At 38.4% G+C, this 20,355-nt stretch overlaps 2 protein-coding genes and 1 pseudogene across 2 annotated transcripts in view; 2 read left to right on the top strand and 1 right to left on the bottom strand.

The window, feature by feature from the left end:
- The first annotated feature begins 3,963 nt into the window (after window positions 1-3,963).
- On the top strand, window positions 3,964-8,516 carry LOC122667996 (ATPase 9, plasma membrane-type-like). The gene is made up of 13 exons (XM_043864506.1): window positions 3,964-4,020; window positions 4,477-4,596; window positions 4,686-4,784; window positions 4,889-5,026; window positions 5,118-5,879; window positions 5,989-6,111; window positions 6,241-6,345; window positions 6,469-6,781; window positions 6,881-7,395; window positions 7,479-7,652; window positions 7,761-7,943; window positions 8,050-8,234; window positions 8,374-8,516. Exons 1-13 carry the CDS (start codon window positions 3,964-3,966, stop codon window positions 8,468-8,470), a joined length of 2,871 nt encoding a protein of 956 aa, XP_043720441.1. The 3' UTR covers window positions 8,471-8,516.
- A 1,906-nt stretch (window positions 8,517-10,422) lies between these two features.
- LOC122667997 lies at window positions 10,423-14,925 on the top strand (annotated as a pseudogene).
- Window positions 14,926-18,992: 4,067 nt separating this feature from the next.
- LOC122667913 (endoribonuclease Dicer homolog 4-like) overlaps window positions 18,993-20,355 on the bottom strand; it is a 106,348-nt gene continuing 104,985 nt past the window's right edge. Inside the window, exons 23-25 of the mRNA XM_043864397.1 lie at window positions 19,866-20,085; window positions 19,629-19,743; window positions 18,993-19,171 (exon numbers count right to left, since the gene is read on the bottom strand). Of these exons, the coding sequence (XP_043720332.1) occupies window positions 18,994-19,171; window positions 19,629-19,743; window positions 19,866-20,085 (513 nt within the window). The 3' untranslated portion in view covers window position 18,993. The remainder of the gene's footprint in view (window positions 19,172-19,628; window positions 19,744-19,865; window positions 20,086-20,355) is intronic.

The raw sequence follows: 20,355 nt of genomic DNA, 5'->3' as shown, positions 1-20,355 counted from the left end.
TACTTTTAGTCTTCATAAGGCTAGGAAGTTGGGCAATCAAAAGTTATGAATTGAATGCGATTCGGATATAGGGTTCCAATGGTGTGGTTCCGGTAAATTAGTTGAAGAAGAGAGCGAGGGATGAAGAAGGTCGAGGTTTGGGAATTTGGGGATTTCAAAACGATTTAAAACCCTTGGACACAGGTGAAAGTGAAATGGGTTGGGTTTAGGTTTGGAATTTTTGATGTGTTTGAACCAAGTAGGTTTGGTTTAGGGTTTAAGATGGTTCAAACACATCTCATGTGGTTTTCAAATTAATTTGAATTTTTTCAATATCAATCGTTGGATGGTTGTCAAGCCAGGTGGCACACTGAAAGCGCACGAAAGTAGGATAGAAGTACCAGCTTTGGCACTAGAGGAGCCAAATCCTTGTTTAGAGGGGAAGCTGGGACCCACTTGTGATGGGGTTTTGTTGGAATGAAAATATTGAAGTAAAATTATTTTTTCTACCAAATTTCCACCAAATAAAAACAAAGGAGTAGGATTTTGAAGTGTCACATCAACAGACAGACCAATTAATGATGTTCACTCGGTTTTTGTATGTTCATTACCCCAAATTAATCAAACAATGTTGGGATGGGATTTTAAAGTGTCACATCACCATTTTCCCACCCCACTTAAGTCCCCTCTAAACAAACATGACACTTCAAAATCCCACTCCTTTGCTATCCAAAGTCCCGACTTTGGTGGAAAAAATTATTTTAGCTCGACATTTTCACTCTAACAAAACCCCCCACCAACATGTGGGTCCCATCGTCCAACAATCCCACCCCACCTAAGTTCTTTCTAAACAAACGGGGCCTTAGAGGGGACTTAGGTGGGGTGGGAAATCATGATGTGGCACTTCAAAATTTCACCCCAACCTTATTTAGTTAATTTATGGTGGTAAAAAAGTTGATAAAATATCATTAATTGTTTTATTTACTAATATGGCACTTCAAAATCTCACCCCAGTCTTTGCTATCTAAAGTTCCACATTTTCACCCCAACAAAATTCAACCAATATGTGGGTCCCATTTTCTCAACAATCTCATCCCACTCTTCCCTCTAAAGAAACGGGGCCTATAGATCCAACGTTGTCGAACCTCAAAATAAGATTTTTGGTGCAAAGGCTACATGACCAGTTAGCGTTCTCTTGCCTAATTTTAAAGTTATAGATCCGACAAGGTGATTGAACCTCAAAAGAAGATTTTTATTGGCTAATTCTAAAAAAGGTAAAGTGTTTGTACATCTCGTGAGGTTTGTCCCAATAACTTGTACACCATTTTCTTTTTAAAACCTTACTTGTAGACCCTGAGACTGACGGAATACTCATTTTGTACATGTTAAATGATGATGTTAGGCGGTTAGCAGGTCATAATAAATTTGCAAATAACCAAAATACCCTTATGGATTGATTGTCCTATATGTCGATAGTGGACGTGCCTTATCAAACAACATGGGAAGAAGGCCAACAGGGTACTATGATATGTTTGCTCTGACTTCCTTATGAACTGATGAAACTTCTTGATGCTGGACTTTTCCAGGTGTCCGGCGTCCCTGGATCTGCTTTACCTTCTTGTGTGATGTTTTCTATTCACTTGTACAATTAGGTTGTATTTGTTTTGATAGAAATGGATTAAAAAAAAAATTCAAACTAAATGAAAAAAAATTTAAAAATATATGAAATAAAAAAAGAAAAATTTGTTTTTTATGATGTTTATTACTTTGGTTAGGATAGGAAAGTAAAAAAATAAAATAAAAAACTATTGCAACAACTCTTACCCGTTATTCTATCTCCACGGTTTCCATTCAATAGTGACATAGTGAAATCTCTCTTATCTGTAAGGGAAGAAGGACGTTGTTTGGTCGCGTGGATTCTACGCCCAGACAAAAGAGTGCACAAAACTATCACCCCCCCTCTCTTAACAAAAAATCTCCTCCATATCGATGCCTTTGTGCACGCTTCCATTGGCTCCCGCACTAATGTAGGTCACACGACAAGACAACAATCTCTTGCCTTGTTTTTAATTAGGGAGAGGATTTCCCATAAGGACAACAATCTCTTGCCCTATTTTTAATTAATGATGATTTTTTAAGAAGGAATCTGCATAGTACAACGAATGAAGAGTTGGAAAATGGTATCATCCATATGAGGCCCACATGGTTAGAATTGGAAAGGGAAATGTCAGTGTAGATCTCATTGTTTATGAGGAGGATATAAAAGAATCTGTGCAAAGGTACTGTAGCAATCTTTTATCTTTTTACTTAACTTTGTATTTCTATGTCTATCACGGTTGGTTACATCAAGTTTCTTTTATTAAAAAAAAAAGAAGAAGAGATTACATCAAGCTTTACGTCATGATTGCTCTGCCTTTTGGTTCGTATCTCCGTACAATAAGAGATATTTTGGATATTAAAAAATATTGATTTATTATGATATTTCGTATTGTATCCAAGAGGGTTTTATCTATACCACATAGGAAGGTGACAACTTACTATCACCATGTATCTTTCATGAAGATTAACCTTAAAAAGAAAGGACAGGATTTCCCACGACACATGAATACTAATTAGGGCATATGAAAACCCCCATTATGAATTGTAAATAGGTAAGGGTGTTCTACCAAAAAAAAAAAAAAGAAGGGGTAAGGGCGTCAATCGGTTCCATTTTGTTTTTCGATATGGTTTTGGTTCGGTTTAAGATACAATATGAGAAAACCAAAATCGAATATGAGCATGTGTTTCCAAACCAGAACTGAACCGATACAATTCGATTTGATTTCTATTCAGTTTTCATGTTCGTTTTTTCCCCCTACTTTGTATATGGCTTGAGCCCATATTTTAGGTGTTTGGCTAAATTTTTTATAAGATTTTTTATTTGTTAGTCATTTCACTAAACTTTTTTCAAACATTAAAATAGAATACATATTTATCATCCACGTTAATTAGAACATTAAAAAAGAATATGATTTATTCAATTTATTTTCGGTTTGAAAATAGATAATTCGATTCGGTTTGACCCATGAAAGATTTCAGATTTTGAAACAAAAAAAAAATGAACCGATTTAATTCGATTCTAAACAGTCGGTTCCGATTTATGTTCTTAATTTACACCCTTAATTATGGGGTCTTGGAAATAAGAGAAAACATAGAACTCCTATTTTATGGATTTTTATCCGCTCCAGTACTGGATGTGCTGCTGTGCGGCATCACTGTGCACACATGTCCGCTGCTGCGCCGCACGATGGCACAGTAGTAGATAAAAATTGGACCCTGATCTTCTATGGCGCGTTGCCCGTAGTGGCAAGAGCGGCACACAAATGAGGTGACATGCAATGACCCCCTTATCCCCGCTTGGGCAAGGCGTTCGGGCAGAGGTAAGGCGGTCATTGCACATCACCTTATCAGTGCGCCGCTCTCACCACTACGGGCAGGCGCGCCGTAGAAGATCTCGATTGATAAAAATTCCCCATTTTAGCGTGAAGCAAAACCTTTTAATAGATAGCCTATTTGAAAGAATTTCTTTATATGAGAAGTCTCCGTATTAAAAAAAGAACAGAACACCACGTCAGAGGGTCAAAAGTGGGAAGATGTGGTCAGAAGAGGTCGTTTGCTAATATTAGCAGTGGAAGAGTCCGTTATAAATGAAGGGAGATAAGCAAGCCTGTGTTTTTTTTGTCTTCCGTAAAAGAATAACCGAAACTGAAGAGCACCAACCAACAACCCTTTACAATAAAGGGTTAAGAAAACAGCCCTAAGGTGGTCATGGAGGAGGACGCCTAAGGGTGGGTGTGAAGAAGAAAGATAGAGAGCATCGGAATAAATACGTCGACGATGAGCTTAAAAGAAGCTTCTTGTTGAAAAACTCTTCTTTTTTACAAGCAGAGATAATAAGCTCTCTCTTCTTCACCATTTTCCTCCTCCATCTCTTCTGCTGAAACGATGGCGACCAACAAAGCAATTTCCTTGGAAGAAATAAAAAACGAAAATGTCGATCTTGTAAGTATTTGTTCATCTTCTTTTCATCATCTAATGTTCTGAAATGCAATGGTGTTCTTTTGCAGATGAATGAATTGTAAGGTGGATTCTGGAGATAAAAAAAAAATTGAAATTTTGATCCAACTTGAAGCTAGTTTACGTTTTGATTTTTCGATTTCTCAAGAGCCCTGTTTTGTTCGAGAATGATTCATCTACATTTATATCTGAAAATGATTTGATCTACATTAATTGTTTTCTTCACCAAATCTGATCATTTGAAAAATCTTAATTCAACTCGAAAAGTGCATTAAAGAATTTTAAGGACCCTTGTTCTAGATAAATTAATCCGTTTTTTTTTAAAATACATTGATCCATTTGACTTGCAAGAGTTGACCAAATCCTGGTTTGATCTCCTTCTTTTATTTATTATTTTCTGGATAAGACCAAGTTTTGTTTGTCTTATACTCTTTATCATAGGAGCGAATCCCCGTGGACGAAGTCTTCGAGCAGCTCAAATGTACGAAAGAAGGTTTGACAACGGAGGAGGGGGAGCAGAGGCTCCAAATCTTTGGACCCAATAAGCTTGAAGAGAAAAAGGCAATTCTCAACTTCATTTTCTTTGATCCCCTTTTCTTTCTTGGCTTCGTCATCTTCCTCACCTAACCTTCAAACATACTTTATGACAGGAAAGCAAATTCCTCAAATTCTTGGGTTTTATGTGGAATCCTCTTTCGTGGGTTATGGAGGCAGCTGCTATCATGGCCATAGTTTTGGCTAATGGAGGGGTATAACTATATCTATAACTATAACTATAAATAACCTCTCTCTCTAAATCAGAATTACCTAGGCTTAGGGATCAAAATTAAGAAACAACATGAACTAATTGCAGGGCAAACCTCCGGATTGGCAAGATTTCGTTGGTATCACAGTGTTGTTGATCATCAACTCCACTATCAGTTTCATTGAAGAAAACAACGCTGGAAATGCAGCTGCTGCTCTAATGGCAGGTCTTGCCCCTAAGACCAAGGTGGGTTTCTCCTGTACATTCTCCTTCAAAATGTAAAAATTGTAAGTTAATTGATTCAGCATTGTATGAACCGTACGTGTTGCATGTGTAGGTGTTGAGAGACGCGAAATGGAGTGAGCAAGACGCAGCCATCTTGGTCCCTGGAGATGTGATCAGCATCAAGCTTGGTGACATTATCCCAGCTGATGCACGTCTCTTAGAAGGTGATCCTCTCAAGATCGATCAATCTGCTCTCACTGGTGAGTCCCTCCCTGTAACCAGGCATCCTGGTGAGGAAGTCTTCTCTGGGTCCACCTGCAAGCAAGGTGAGATTGAGGCCGTAGTTATCGCCACCGGTGTCCACACCTTCTTCGGCAAGGCCGCACATCTTGTGGACAGCACCAACCAAGTGGGTCACTTCCAGAAGGTGCTGACAGCCATTGGGAACTTCTGTATTTGCTCAATTGCGGTGGGAATGGTGATTGAGATCGTTGTAATGTACCCAATTCAGCGCCGGCCTTACAGGAGCGGAATTGATAATCTGTTGGTGTTACTCATTGGAGGAATTCCCATTGCCATGCCCACAGTGTTGTCAGTGACAATGGCTATTGGGTCTCACCGTTTGTCTCAGCAAGGTGCCATTACAAAGAGGATGACTGCAATTGAAGAAATGGCTGGCATGGACGTGCTTTGCAGTGACAAGACCGGAACCCTCACCCTCAATAAGCTCACTGTGGACAAAACCATGATTGAGGTGTTTGTCAAGGATGTGGACAAAGACGCTGTAGTCTTAACTGCTGCCAGGGCTTCCAGGGTTGAGAATCAGGACGCCATTGATGCTTCAATTGTTGGAATGTTGGCTGACCCCAAAGAGGTAGCTACACACTATTAGATAGATAAAAGAACAAGTAGTACTGCTACCTTAATTTGTCTCTGTGCTTCCTTAATTTGCTTATTGATCTTTCCCTTTTTCTTCTTCTCAGGCAAGAGAAGGGATCCAAGAATTGCATTTCTTGCCCTTCAACCCTGTCGACAAGCGTACTGCTATCACCTACATTGACTCCAATGGCTCATGGCATCGTGCAAGCAAGGGTGCACCTGAGCAGGTAACTGTGAAAGCTCTTCAATTAGTACCTATTTCATCAATATTACTTCCTTATACCAATGCCGCTCTTAATTAATTTGAATCCTAATTTTAGACTATCTTATAATCCCATTGTATTAATTTGTACCAGATCATTGAGCTTTGCAATCTCAGGGAAGACCTAAAGAACAAAGTTCATGCAATTATCGATAAGTTTGCTGAACGTGGTCTTCGTTCTTTGGGGGTTGCTAGACAGGTGATGTGAAAGTACCTGTGTACCGATTGGTTCATTTAATGCAGTTTCATGTTGATGATCATTTGAATGTCAGTTTAGTGAGATCTGTTTGAGGCTGAATTAGAGTTTGGTGGAGTTTTTCAGACAATTCCAGAGAAGACAAAGGAGAGTGCTGGCGGGCCATGGGAGTTTCTGGGTCTTTTGCCTCTCTTTGATCCTCCAAGGCATGACAGTGCAGAGACCATCCGGCGAGCACTCAACCTCGGAGTCAATGTTAAGATGATCACTGGTGACCAGCTTGCTATTGGCAAGGAGACTGGTCGTAGGCTTGGTATGGGCACCAATATGTATCCTTCTTCCTCCCTCCTTGGCCAGAACAAAGATGATGAGTCCACAGCCTCCATCCCTGTTGATGAACTCATTGAAAAGGCCGATGGCTTTGCTGGTGTCTTCCCTGGTAATTAAATAAACAACACCACCATGATCACCACTAGTTTCTTTCTTTTGTACTTAATTTGTTCGCTAATATTGGACGACTAATGATTGATTCATTCAGAGCATAAGTATGAGATTGTAAAGAAACTGCAAGAGAGGAAACATATCTGTGGTATGACTGGAGATGGTGTCAATGATGCACCGGCATTGAAGAAGGCAGACATTGGTATTGCAGTGGCCGACGCAACTGATGCAGCTAGGAGTGCATCAGACATAGTATTAACAGAGCCTGGGTTGAGTGTGATTGTGAGTGCTGTGTTGACTAGCAGAGCTATCTTCCAAAGAATGAAGAACTACACAATCTATGCAGTCTCAATCACGATCCGTATTGTGCTTGGATTCATGCTCATTGCCCTCATCTGGGAGTTTGATTTCTCACCCTTCATGGTCTTGATCATTGCCATTCTCAATGATGGAACCATCATGACCATCTCCAAGGACAGGGTGAAGCCATCCCCATTACCTGACTCATGGAAACTCAAGGAGATCTTTGCCACTGGTCTTGTCCTCGGCACCTACCTTGCAGTTATGAGTGTAGTCTTTTTCTGGCTTGCCCACAAGACTACCTTCTTCTCTGTAAGTGGCCTTACCATAAGCCAGTGAATGCCAACCTTAATTAATAGTTTTTGTAATCAGTTCTCAACTATCCACTTCGGCAGGACAAATTTGGTGTGAGATCTATCAGTAACAACTTAGACGAGCTCACAGCAGCACTCTACCTCCAAGTGAGTATAGTGAGTCAGGCCCTCATCTTTGTCACCCGTTCCAGGAGCTGGTCTTTCACTGAGCGCCCTGGTTTCTTGCTTGTCGCAGCATTCCTTGCTGCCCAGCTGGTGAGTGTGTGTGTGTGTGATTTTCTCTTCATGAACCTTCTCTATTGAATTACTACTAGCTAGAATTGATGGGTCTAATTAACACTGGAAGTTGATCCACTGAATTAGGTGGCCACATTGATTGCTGTGTATGCAAATTGGTCCTTTGCAAGGGTACAAGGCATTGGCTGGGGATGGGCAGGAGTCATCTGGCTCTACAGTGTTATTTTCTACTTCCCCCTTGATATCCTAAAGTTCATCACCCGCTATGCATTGAGTGGAAGGGCTTGGGATAACCTTCTCCAGAACAAGGTTTGGCTATTATTGCTCCTTACCCCATCCAAGTGACATTTTTAAGAATCTATATATATGAAGAGATTGTGATTTTGTTTACGGTTAATTACTGGTTGTTACACAGACTGCTTTCACATCGAAGAAGGATTATGGAAGGGGAGAAAGGGAAGCACAATGGGCAATGGCTCAACGTACTCTTCATGGCCTTCAACCAGCTACTGATTCAGCTGGGCTATTCAATGACAAAACCAATTACAGAGAGTTAACTGAGATAGCTGAGCAAGCTAAGAAACGTGCAGAGGTTGCAAGGTAAACAGCCATATGGCATTGTTTTCCATGTATCATGGTCAAGGGTGATTGTTAATAATCTACTTGCACCAATCAAACAATTATCTTTAATTATTTTTGTTTTTTTTTGTTTTTAAATCTTTGCAGTTATGCTTTTCAGGCTTCGGGAACTTCACACCCTTAAGGGCCATGTTGAATCGGTAGTGAAGCTCAAGGGGTTGGATATTGAGACAATCCAACAGCACTACACGGTTTAAGACATATAGGAGTTCGATGGAGAAAAAGTGCACCAAAGTTTTTTTATTTTTTCTCCCTAATCTGTGCTGTATGTCTTCGTTTTTTCTTTTTTCCTTCTTTATTTTATTTTTTATTTTGTGGAAACCTGGTAGGAGGAGAATGCAACTGTTGGTTACTTGATTATACATAGAAGGAGACAAGCTTTGCTCAACGATTTGATTTGGTACAGTCGTACAGAGAAGTCATCCATATGAAATAAAATATATAAAAGAAGGCGTGTTAATTATTTCTCTTATGATCACCATGGATTAGGGGTGTAAATGAATAGCTAAAATCCGTTTTCCGTGTCTGAATTCGTTTAGCACTATCCGAATTCGTTTGAAAACTAAACGGATGCGGATACAGATAGGTTATAGCTATCCGAAAGCTATATTTACATGTAAACAGATAAAATATCCGATCCGTATCCGTTTAGCACTATCCGAATCCGTCTGAAAGCTAATCAGATGCGGATGCGGATATAGCACTATCCGAGCCGAATCCGATCTATTTACATCCCTACCATGGATGTGTTTTTCTCTTCTCACTATCCATGGATAGGTCAAGTGTAGTGTTAGGTATTTGACCGATACGTCAAAAGCTCCAAAGTTGATGGAAGTCATGAAACGCGTTAAATCAAGCTCTTTAACCTATCTCATATTAGGTTGGCCCAATCTAGCGCTTGTACGCTATAATGGGTCCCATTAGGCACATAACAGATTACCATGCTTCTGCAACCATTGTCCTCGTCAGCTCTCATTCTAGACAGCTTTTACTCTTGCAATAGGTAGCATTTTCCAAGCTGCTCCATGGTTTTTAGTCTAGTAATAGGTAGTTTTTTCTTGACAGCTTTCACTCTACTCCAAGTCGCCCTTTCCGTGATTCGAATTCATTACGTGGTGCTTAGCTCTGATACTAAATGTTAGATACTTGACCCATACGCCAAAAGCTCATGAACTGATGGAACACGTTAAATCAAGCCTTTTAATGTATTTTATACTAGGCTAACCAAATCTAACGCCCCTACACTAGAGTGGACCCCATTAAACACATAACATGTAGTACCAAATTGTTTTTTTCTTCCATCAACCCGTCTCATGAAATCTAGCATGCAAGCACTTTATTTACCATCAGAGATCCATGTTGGATCGCAGTCCGTTCCATCATTTGTTCTCAATTTTCATCATAATTGATCTACTTTCAATAATTGTGGTGGTGGAAAGATATCAACAGTAGTACCAATAAAAAAGACAATAAAAAAAGAATCCATACTTGGGGAAGTAACACCACCGGTCCACCGTTGGGGAGAGAGAGAGAGAGAGATGCAAATGAGGGATCAGCTCCGTCATGGGATGCGGGAGGGCTGGTCAATTTCGTGGGGTGTTGCATCACCAACGACAGTGGTGGTGAGATGCAAATGAGGGATCGGCTCAAATAACATAGACTCGGTGGGGTGGGTGGGGTGGTTGCAGGGAAGAGTAATCAGAGAAGGGGGAACGTGGAGGGTAGTTGGGGGGGGGGATAAAAATGTATATCTTTGATTGAATTTTTTCTTGAAATGTTCTAATTACAAGGTTGGTCATAAGAAAATGGAATAATTCACTTTCCCTTTGGGTTCATAAATACCCTTATAGGTTTTAGTATATTCTAAAATACCATCTAAGATCCCATTGCATTGGCTGCCAACTATTTTGACTAATTTTGTAAACCCAAACATGTCCCCCAAACAAGGACAAGACTAGTTTGGAAATGAGTAACTCAAATATGGGTAATCGGGTAATTTTTCCAAAAATTTATCAGTAAATAGACAGAGAGGAAGAGGTTTCATCCTCCCACTGGTCAGGCAAGTGCAATTCGAAGGATGAGATTTTCCCTCCATTCTCATTTTCCCCGCTTTATACATTTTCTTCCTTTTCGAAAGCCCTGGCGCAGAGCTTACGTTAATTCCCTTGTCCATGAAACAAAAAGGGTAGATCAGAGTTTTAAACTCTCAAAATCTCACTCTCTCTAATCTTAAGCTTCCTCTAATGGGGCTTAAAAAACTAACCGATTACGAGCGCCGGAGACTCGAAAACATAAAGCGTAACAAGGAGATGATAGCTTCCATGAATCTCCATTCCAGAGCTCAAGAACTCTCTTCTGCAACTAAGCGTAAGAGGTGTGCTCCCTCTCTGCCTTTCCTTCTTTGTCGCCCACAGACACACTCCATATATTAACCTTTCCACATGCGATTTCTGCATTTCTGTTACTAATTCGTTCATTTCTGTTTTTAGGGTTCGTCTTCTTCTTCTCATGGCAGAATCGAATCAAAAGGTCAAGAACCCATCACCGATAAGAAACTGAAAGCCGAGGCGCCAGTGGGGATCCGGCGGTCTCTCCGTACCCAAGGAAAGAGGCCCATTTCCTCCTTGTCAGGAGGCCTCACGGAAGACCTCGTCAAGCCCCCAAAACCCATTCGTCTGGTCAAAGCATATATGGGTAAGTTCTACAACAGAAACCTTATGGATACAATCATGAGCATTGCGGAGAAAGCCCAGGAGTTTGAAGGGGAAGGTGGTGCTGAGGATATGATCATGGGTATGTCCAAAGCTGCTTCATTGGTTTGCAAGAGTCCCAGGGACGGAAATGGGGTCGGGAGTAAATTCGAATTGGGGTCTCTGACATTAAAATCGGAGAACATAGAACAAGTTGTGCCAAACAGGATAGTGAACATGAGGTTCTTTCCTTCTACAGAACGGTCGTTGCTTGTTGCTGGGGACGATTCTGGGATTATTGGGTTTTGGGATGTTGATATGAAGGAGTAAGGAAGAGATGGGATTTCTTTGTATGCCGTTCATAATGCTCCCATTTCAGGGATTTCAGTTCACCAGTTCTCAATATCGAAGGTAAAACATGCTGGGATTTTGATTGTAAAGCAGCTATTCTTTTATTGATATGTATGGTGATTTGGATCTGCAAATATTTTTGACAATTAAAAAAAATCTGTATTTGATTGCCAGAAAAGCAATAGGATTAACCCAGTCTGTGTAGTCTTAGTACATGGTCGCAAGAATAGCCATGGCATGTAATTTGACTGATTGCAAAGCAATGCTAGTTGTGTTGGATTACAGCTTTCTTGTGTTAATAGTTTAACGCGTACTTTTCTATTTCTTTCACCGGATAACTAATGCTGATTCAGTCTTACTATAAGATAGTCTTTGAGAATACTTGTTAGCAAGGATTGGCATGGAATTCTGACAAACATAATTATTGTAGAGGAAAGGATTACTGAAACTAAGAACTGAATAACACCAGAAGAAAGCATACCTCAGAATGCTTTTTGCAATACTCTGATCAAATAAAAAGCACTAAACCTTGATCAAGCGTAAAACCTAATTATTCTCCTTTGCCCTGCATTTCTTTTTATTTCTGGAAATTTTCTGAAGAAACTTGTAGTCTGGCTCTAGGATCTTTTCTATGCGAAACACTTGGGAGAAGAATCAACACCTTAGTTGTTCTGCTGGGTCAATGGGAGCTCTGCAGGTTGCCCCCTGGCACCATCTATTGCCTCACCCAGTTTGCTGGATTCCTGGATTTTTTTTTTGGGTCTCATCTGGGCTAGACACCTTCGAGCACAAGGGAAGCATCTTAGACAAGATCAGCCTAACTTAGTTGGAAGTGCAAGTTTTTGGTTTTGCTTGGGATCTTTTCTGTCATTCTGTGTTTGTTCTCAGGATTGTTTTTCTTGTAAGAAAAATGCTCAATCATTCAAATGCCCTGAAATCATTGGTTTTAAATCCTCATTGAAACATAATAATACATTCTTTGGTGATGATGATTTGGTTTTAGCATCTTCATCTTTTTGAAGTTTCTTCTTATCCCATAAACACAACCAGACTCGAAGATAAGATAGGTCCTTTTCTGTCTATCGGAGTGCCATGCATTTTTTACATTTGTATGAGTTGTATCATTTAAAGGAAGTCTTTCTGAATTTCTCTGACTTTGTATTGGCAATGATTTTTCTTCACTAAAGCATATGAACATTTAAATTTGTGTTGGATTGTCTCTTTTATTGGCTGCAAAATTAAGTTTGTCGAGTATTACATGCAGGTTTTCACAAGCTGTCGTGATAGGTTCATTCGCTTGTTGGATATTGAAAAGGAATCCCTTTATCTGATTCATTCCAGTGATGATAAAATTTACTCCCTTTCTCAACATCCAAATGATCCAAAGTCCCTATATTTTGGGAAGGGTCAGGGTGGTTTACATGTTTGGGATGAGAGGGCAGGGAAATTTTCAAGTTCATGGATCCTGCATGGCCATAGGATTAACACAATAGATTTCAGCCCAGAAAACACCAACTTAATGGCTACAAGTTCCACCGATGGGACTGCCTGCATATGGGATTTGAGAAATATTGATGCAGATCAAACGAAAATCCTGAAGAGAGTTAACCATGGAAGGGCTGTTCACTCTGCTTACTTCTCAGCCAGTGGAACTTGTCTTGCGACTACATGGTTTGTAGTAGTTATGTTGGATATCTGCTTAATTTTCTGGAAAGTTCATCATTTGTCAGCTCTACTAGTATTTTGAGGTTATTGGGTGGGGCTTTCAAAATGAAGTATTCTTTCTCTGATTCCAAATTAGTATTTCAGTTGCTTTAGATTCTAGTGTAAACAAAATTATCGGAAAGTTAAAATGGTGAGAGAGCCTTGATAGTAGTCAAGATTTAGCTGTAGGTTCAAGAAACTTGAATTGAGCTTCTTTTAGTTGATCTGGAAAATAGTTTAACGCTGTACAATTGTAAAAATTTTAGAATAATTATTAGATCTTGTTATTCTTTGACTTGGGTAGGAACAAACTTATTAATTCATGTAGAAATATGAAATTAAACAATTGAAGCCCAAAAAAGAGCTGTCATATCTTATATTGTTAGTTTAAAATAGCATTGTGACTTCTGCACTAGACCTGAATCCCCACTCTATTGACTGATTTCCATATATGAGGGAAAGAAAGAGGAAAAAGAGAAGTGCAAGATGTCTGGCCTCGGGTTTAAAGATGCTTAAGGATAATTTTTAAATTCTTGTCTCTTCTGAGATGAACTGTGCTATTTTAGTTTGGGAGCTCTCCACATTGTCCTAATTATCTTGCATGATCCATATATTTTGTCAAATGTGACATATGAAATTTATCTTCTATCTGTAATGTGAACTTTTTTTTTTTTGTGGTCAAATTCTATCTGTGATGTTATGTTCCATCCTTCCTGATGCTTTCTGTTTGGATCTTCTGGTGTAGTGCCAATGACAAAATTGGAATGGTGAATGGAGTTGATTTTGTGAACACCACCATGATTCACAATAACAATGGAAAGGGTAAATGGTCTCCTGTTAGGTATGGGTTTTTGTTGAAGATCAATGTTAGTATGATTTCTTGTCTCATTGAAAATTTTAAACATCTTGGAAAATAAATTGATAAAAAATTATCTTCTAAGTTCTAACAACATTTCGTTTCCTCTTTCTGGGTGGAATCTTGACACTAATTCTTAGAGAAAGTTACAATGGCTACAGTTGAACCTTTGAGAAAGTTACAATGTTCTTGATTTCTATAACTGGACGTTGTGACCAAGTAAAATTTGCCTGGACATAAGGTGTCGAGAACTTTTTTCAATAAAATCTAAGGCTAGTTACCCTCTAAAAGAGCTATGACTTCTTCATTGTTCGTGGTAAGCTCAGTTATGGGTGAAGAACCAGATGGAGAGGGTGATTGCAATATAAAATTCATTACCAAATATTCTGGATTGGAGAAACATTTAATCCTTATGTATAATAACCAGTGCCCAACAAAATAGCCCTCACTTAATGCAATGTGATGAGTCTGGAACTCTCCATTGAGGCATTTGCAGGCCTAACTTCTAAACTTTGACTGAATGAATGATTGTGGCCATTTTTACAACCCCCCCCCCCCCACCCCAAAAAAAAAAAAAAGAAAAAAAAAGAAGAAGATTGCAGCAATTCAATTCATCATATTGTTTTGAACAGCCATAACTTCATGATTTCATTTTTTTTACTGTCCTTGGCGCGAAGCAATCTGGGGTCGGGATGATTCTCAACTGTTTGTTGGCAATGTGAAAAGAGGAGTAGATGTCATAGCCACTGCTCAAAGAAAAACAACAATGACTTTAAAGAGCCCACTCATGTCTACAGTTCCACTTCAGCTTGCTGCACACCAATGTAAGGTTGGAACATTGGCTGGAGCCACAACAGGAGGCCGGGTTTATATTTGGACATCATGTTAAGAAAGAAGCATTCGGTGCTGCACAGAGAAAGACTCAGTAATTTTCAAATCAAGCTGTTGAGCTACCATACATTCTTTTTGTATTCAAGGCCAATCTCAAAGAGTTTACTGTAAATTTTGCAAAATGAGAAGTAACTCTGCACTCCTTTGGGATTGTTGTTTCTGTCCTGGAAAACTTTATGGGTTTTTGAGTATGGAGGTTTTTCTGGCTGATTTGATAAAAGCTGCAACAAATTATATCTTGAACTTAGATGGATCAGGTTGTTTAACCAGAGGACAGGAGCTGCTTCACATGTCCACTCCTCATGGGGCTTTTGTTCCGTTCAAGGTTTGGATTTGATTCGTATTCGTAGCTGTTTAGGGGTATCCATATTTGAAACATCGGCATTTAGACTCCTTGAAAACTATTCGAATCAATTCGAAAGCAAATTGGATGTGAGAACGAAATTTCAATTTCAAGCAGGATGTTATCCGATTTGTTTAAGTCCAATTATAAAATATGATTAAATAATAGTCTTACAAATTTTATAATACTAAAATGCCCATACTAATTTTATCAAAAAAATAGCTAAAAATGTGTGTTTGGATGGTTCTGCTTCTCTGAAAACTTGTTATGTATAAAAACTCTAGGTGCAAGAGATTGCAGTTTGGTCACATGGCCTCTACATCAACATGGGGGCTAATGAGAGCGCATGCAGGGGGCATCAACATAAATGAAAATTTTTATTTTACAAGGAATGGGGTCTCCTATGTTTGGGTGCAGGTCCCACGTGACCCGGCAATGTTTTTTTCCCCAAATTTTAAATAGATTTAACAATGTTTATCCCTTAATTTTTTAAAATATTTTTTGGGGAAAGAGATAGTTGAAGACGTGTTCAACCAAGCAAGACTTCGAGGGTAACTTTTAACTATTATTTAGTTAGTGCTCAAATTTAAACTAAGATAGGGTCTACCAATACCTATCCATATGTAATGGGAATGTCTAAATGACACTTCTAGAATTGTATTTAGAACTGCACACTTTAATATAAGGGTATGATTGTATAAAAGAGTTTTCAGAAATAATTTGGTCAAAAGTAGTAATCACGCACATTTTATAGTATATGTGTATAATGACAATATTTATTCTCATTGAAAAAGATCATGCTATACTAAGAAATCAAAAAAATAAGGTAACAAATAATTTAACACCTTCTGTGGTGTCAATAAGAAAATCTGTTTAAACAATTGGTCCATTAACCCATTCGCCCAGAGGATGACTCTCATAGTCTCATGCTAGCAACACTCACTAAAGAGCGCTCATTTCCATCAAATTAATAGAATATATACATATAGGGAAGGTTCATAATGAAATTTATCAAAAAATTTTAGGTAAAACTTTTCAAAAATGCGTGCAACTTTTTGTCATTTCCTATATTCATTAATGTGAAGTTAAAAAGGCTAACTTAAACGTTTTAAAATATGTGGAACCTTTGTTTTAATTTCCGATACTCACTAATGTGAAGGTAGAGGAGAAAACTTAAAAAAATTTAAAAAATGTGAAATATTCAAAGTTTCAATTAATGTTGAATATTTGTGTTATTTTCCATGCTCTTTATTTAAATTTTTGGTAAAAATTTCCCATGCTCATTAGCGTGGAGTTAGAGGTAAGGGTGTCAAAATGTAACCGGAACCGAATACCGAAACCAAAAGCGAGCCAAATTAACCGAATTGAACCGGACCGAATTAATTCGATTCGGATTTGGATCGACCAAGCAAGATTTTAATTTTGTTCTGTTCGGATATGGTTTCGATATAAGAACCGTCGGTTCTAACCGAAACCAAACCTAAATCCCAAATTTTTTTTTTTTTAGTTTTACAACTTTACATTTGACAGTTGACCTTTAGGCTTTAATGCTTTATTTCTTCATTCCTATGTCGCAGGAGACTCTTTACCTTCCAAAGTTCCAACGTCTAATACCTTTTATAATTTTTAAAAGGTTTTACTATCTCTATTCTCTACGACTCTTCGTCTCTCCCAAGTGCCAAGTTCCAACCTTTTATAATTTTTGAATTAAATGGATTTTCAAAGTGAGCATTTAAAAATACAAGGCCCGAAAATATAAGATAGGCATTTGTAGGACTTTTAGTAGCAGATGTTGCTGGGAATTTAAAGCCAAATAGTAGAACCATTTAGCAAACCGAATCGGAATTGAACTGTATAACCGAATTAAAACCTTATCAAGACCTGAATTGGAACCGTATTCTATAACCGAATTGAAACCATAACCAAACCGAACCGAGCAGGTTCGGATTTGGATATAATTCTAGAACCGAGGCGGTTCTCGGTTCGGATTTGGATCACACTATCACTTCATGGAACCGAACCGAACCCGAACCCGAACTGATTGACACCCTTAGTTAGAGGTGCAAACTGAGAAGTTTCAAAGTATGTGAAATATTTGTGTTATTTCCTAAACTCAGTTAGAGGGTAAAATGGGGAAAATTTAATGCTCTCTCTCTCTTTCAATTCACTGTTAAACCTTTGGCTTCGTAGCCTTCTTAGGCAAGACTTGATATCAGTTTGACAAGTGAGCTCAACTATCAGTAGTGGTGGTTACCAGTTAGCTCAATTAGTAAGGTCTATTACGCCTCTCACCCATCTCTCCTTTCTTGTAAACACCCCCTTGTATGGATCGCTCATGATGTTTGAGAAAAAACAATTATTTTGAGGGGAAAAAGGACAACAGAATTCTAAAGAAAAAAAAAAATGTAAAAATGAGAACTGAATAAAAAAACCCTAGGCCCAAGAATGAGCCCCAACTAAATATATCATATCCTAATAAATAAAAAGTGTAACTTATCACTAAAATGGTGAATTAAGAAGTTATAATTTTCTTTTAATTGCCCCCTTGTCTTATTCTAATATGTAATTTAATACAACTTTTATCCTGTGATTTGGCTTTCCTAATTTAAGGTAATTACAAAATTTCCCTTAAATCGTATCCTTTAGTATCAAATACAATTAAGGTATTTCTACCAAAAAAAATGAAAGAGAAAAGATTCCCTTCCACATCATCTCCCTTATCTTGATGTGAGATCTCATCTCTCGTTTAAGATCCCCATCCAATGAGTGAAATCTAAAGCATTTATAATCAATTATAGATGCTCTACGTGTATGGGTTGGACTAATAGGAAAGGGGTAGCATCCCAATGAGATTCCAGTAAGTATTCCACCCACCATGACACATGTCAACTATATGCCATATTTCTTACCAAAAAGAAAAAACTATATGCTATAGTCACAAGCATGTACACATCCAATTAGGTGTAACCAATAATTTTCCAATGTAAGTATACATTGCGCAACAATCCCCCAAATGCAATGCGATTATAGGGCACGCGTGTATTGTTCTAACCCCACTACAGTAAATTTCATTTCAGAGATTCTGAAATACCAATTTGACCCACAAAACCATTTTCCAAAATTGTTTGTGAAAATTAATAATATTAATTTTGGATATTTTTACAACTAATTTATCAAAATGCCACTGGCATTGGATTTGTGTCCAACCAATTAAAGACATTCTCTTTCTTTAATATTCTCCCAATTAGGAGAGTGGATTTCATATTAGGCATCTCTTTCGAATACAACCAAACACTATGAATCCAATACACCGATATACAGTTAAGAAGATATCAACCGTTGGTGCACCAAAACTTGCAATGCACATCGCCCCCCCATAAATCAATTGACCAATCTAGACGAGAATTTCGTTCCAATTCAATTGATAGTAATACACATGTGAAATCTTCATATGATCCAGTTCAATGTACACCATATGTACACTCGCACTTGTGCCACGATCATATGCATGGGAAGCCAAAGGGTCTAATTGTCTATCTACTTTTCTCCTCTAACACCATCATCAGACTGTTCTACAATTAACCTACCCATGTACCCCAAAAAACAGGGGGGGGGGGGGGGGGAGGGGACTCTCCCACCCATATATGTGAGTCAAGCACTTCCCCCCTCATCAGTTTTTTTTCTTTCTCAGATAAATTATTATAACATAACCAGTTACCATGAAATATTTCCCCCAAAACAAATAGTTACATTGTCAAACCTATATACAGACCAGAATTACAGAAGCAGTTATACATTTGGGTGAACCCTCTTATAGATAACCTTCACCCATTTGGACAATATTTATTAGGCAAGATACCATGTACAAATATCTTTTTTTCCCCCCTAACTAGATGAGGCTTCCGTATTGTCCTTTGGTAAGTAACCTTGCTGCTTCAAGTACCACAATGCCCCTTCCGCAGCATTCTCTGCTGCAGCTTTCTTGCCTAGCTGCGGTGCACCAAAACACTCTATAACCGTTTTTGTAGCCTCTTCTATTTCAACAGTTGCCTTGATGGTGAACCTGAGTAAAATTCAGATTGAACACTTGACACAAAAAGAATTGCTAAAGAGGTTGTGACTTGTGTGTGTCTGTGTCAAGTTTTACATTTTTGTAAGTAATTCCAGGCTTCCATATTTCCAGGTGTTTCATAGGCTGAAAAAAAATAAAAAAAATCTTCTGGATGACCCACCCCTCACTTGATCATTGGATTATTGGATCTCATCATAGTTTTGGTCCTTTCTCAAAACCCAAAATAATATTTAGAGAAAACCATTACAATGAGACAATTATAACCCCTCAATGAATCTGTAGCATGAAACAAATGTGCAAGAGCAAGGAGGGGGGATGGCCAATTCATTGTGGGAATAATAAAACCAGATCAAGTAATTTATAAGAAAAAATTAAACAAATGTTTGGTTGGTGAATAAATGTACAAAGACCTTTGAACAGATTCACAAGTATGGGAAAATGAACTTACGATTTCAGGTGGCTTGGTCCTTCCTCTTTGTAGCATTCGAAGTTTGGGGGTTTCCAATAATTAAAGGCACATATCTCATATAGATTCGATCTAGCTGAGCCTGTGCACGGAATGCCTGCACGAATCGATAGCAAGAACTTGGTAAGAACTAATTTGAATATAGGATTCTGCTCTGTTTAAGTGCATTGTGACTTGCAATCTGAACTTCAGAAATCACAACAGTTAACTAAACAATACCAGTGGATTGTGAATTTTTCTTTGCGCCGCTATTTTCCCAGGTTTTGCTACGATGCTCTCTAGCTGGTGAAGCATCTTGTATCTTCAAGGACTCGAGATCAATGCAATCAGGAACAACCACATTAATAGGAGACTCATCGTACCCAATAAGTTTGGCTTCCTGTTTACGGTTTGCCTCCAAAAATTTCTCTGTTCTATTTTTCCGCCGATACCCTCGCTCCTGCCCAGAGAAAACATAACTAGCTCCTGAAAATCAGACATAAACGGAACAGCAAAATCTGGGATTCATGCAAGGAGGTCAAGAATAAAAAAACCCAAGACTTCCCAGCTTGCGGATGAGAGAATTGCAACTTGCAATATGGTTCAATTCCGAACAAACACCATACCAACAAACAATAAAACAAATTAGAACAAAGAGAAGCGGAGACTGGACAAAAAACAAACCAAAATACAAAAAATCCATACTTCAGATGAAACGAAAAACCTCTAT

Source organism: Telopea speciosissima, chromosome 7, assembly GCF_018873765.1.
Source record: "Telopea speciosissima isolate NSW1024214 ecotype Mountain lineage chromosome 7, Tspe_v1, whole genome shotgun sequence".
NCBI classification, from domain to species: Eukaryota; Viridiplantae; Streptophyta; class Magnoliopsida; order Proteales; family Proteaceae; genus Telopea; species Telopea speciosissima.
Note: the sequence above shows the minus strand (reverse complement) of the source record. Positions and strands in the feature narration are given on the sequence as shown.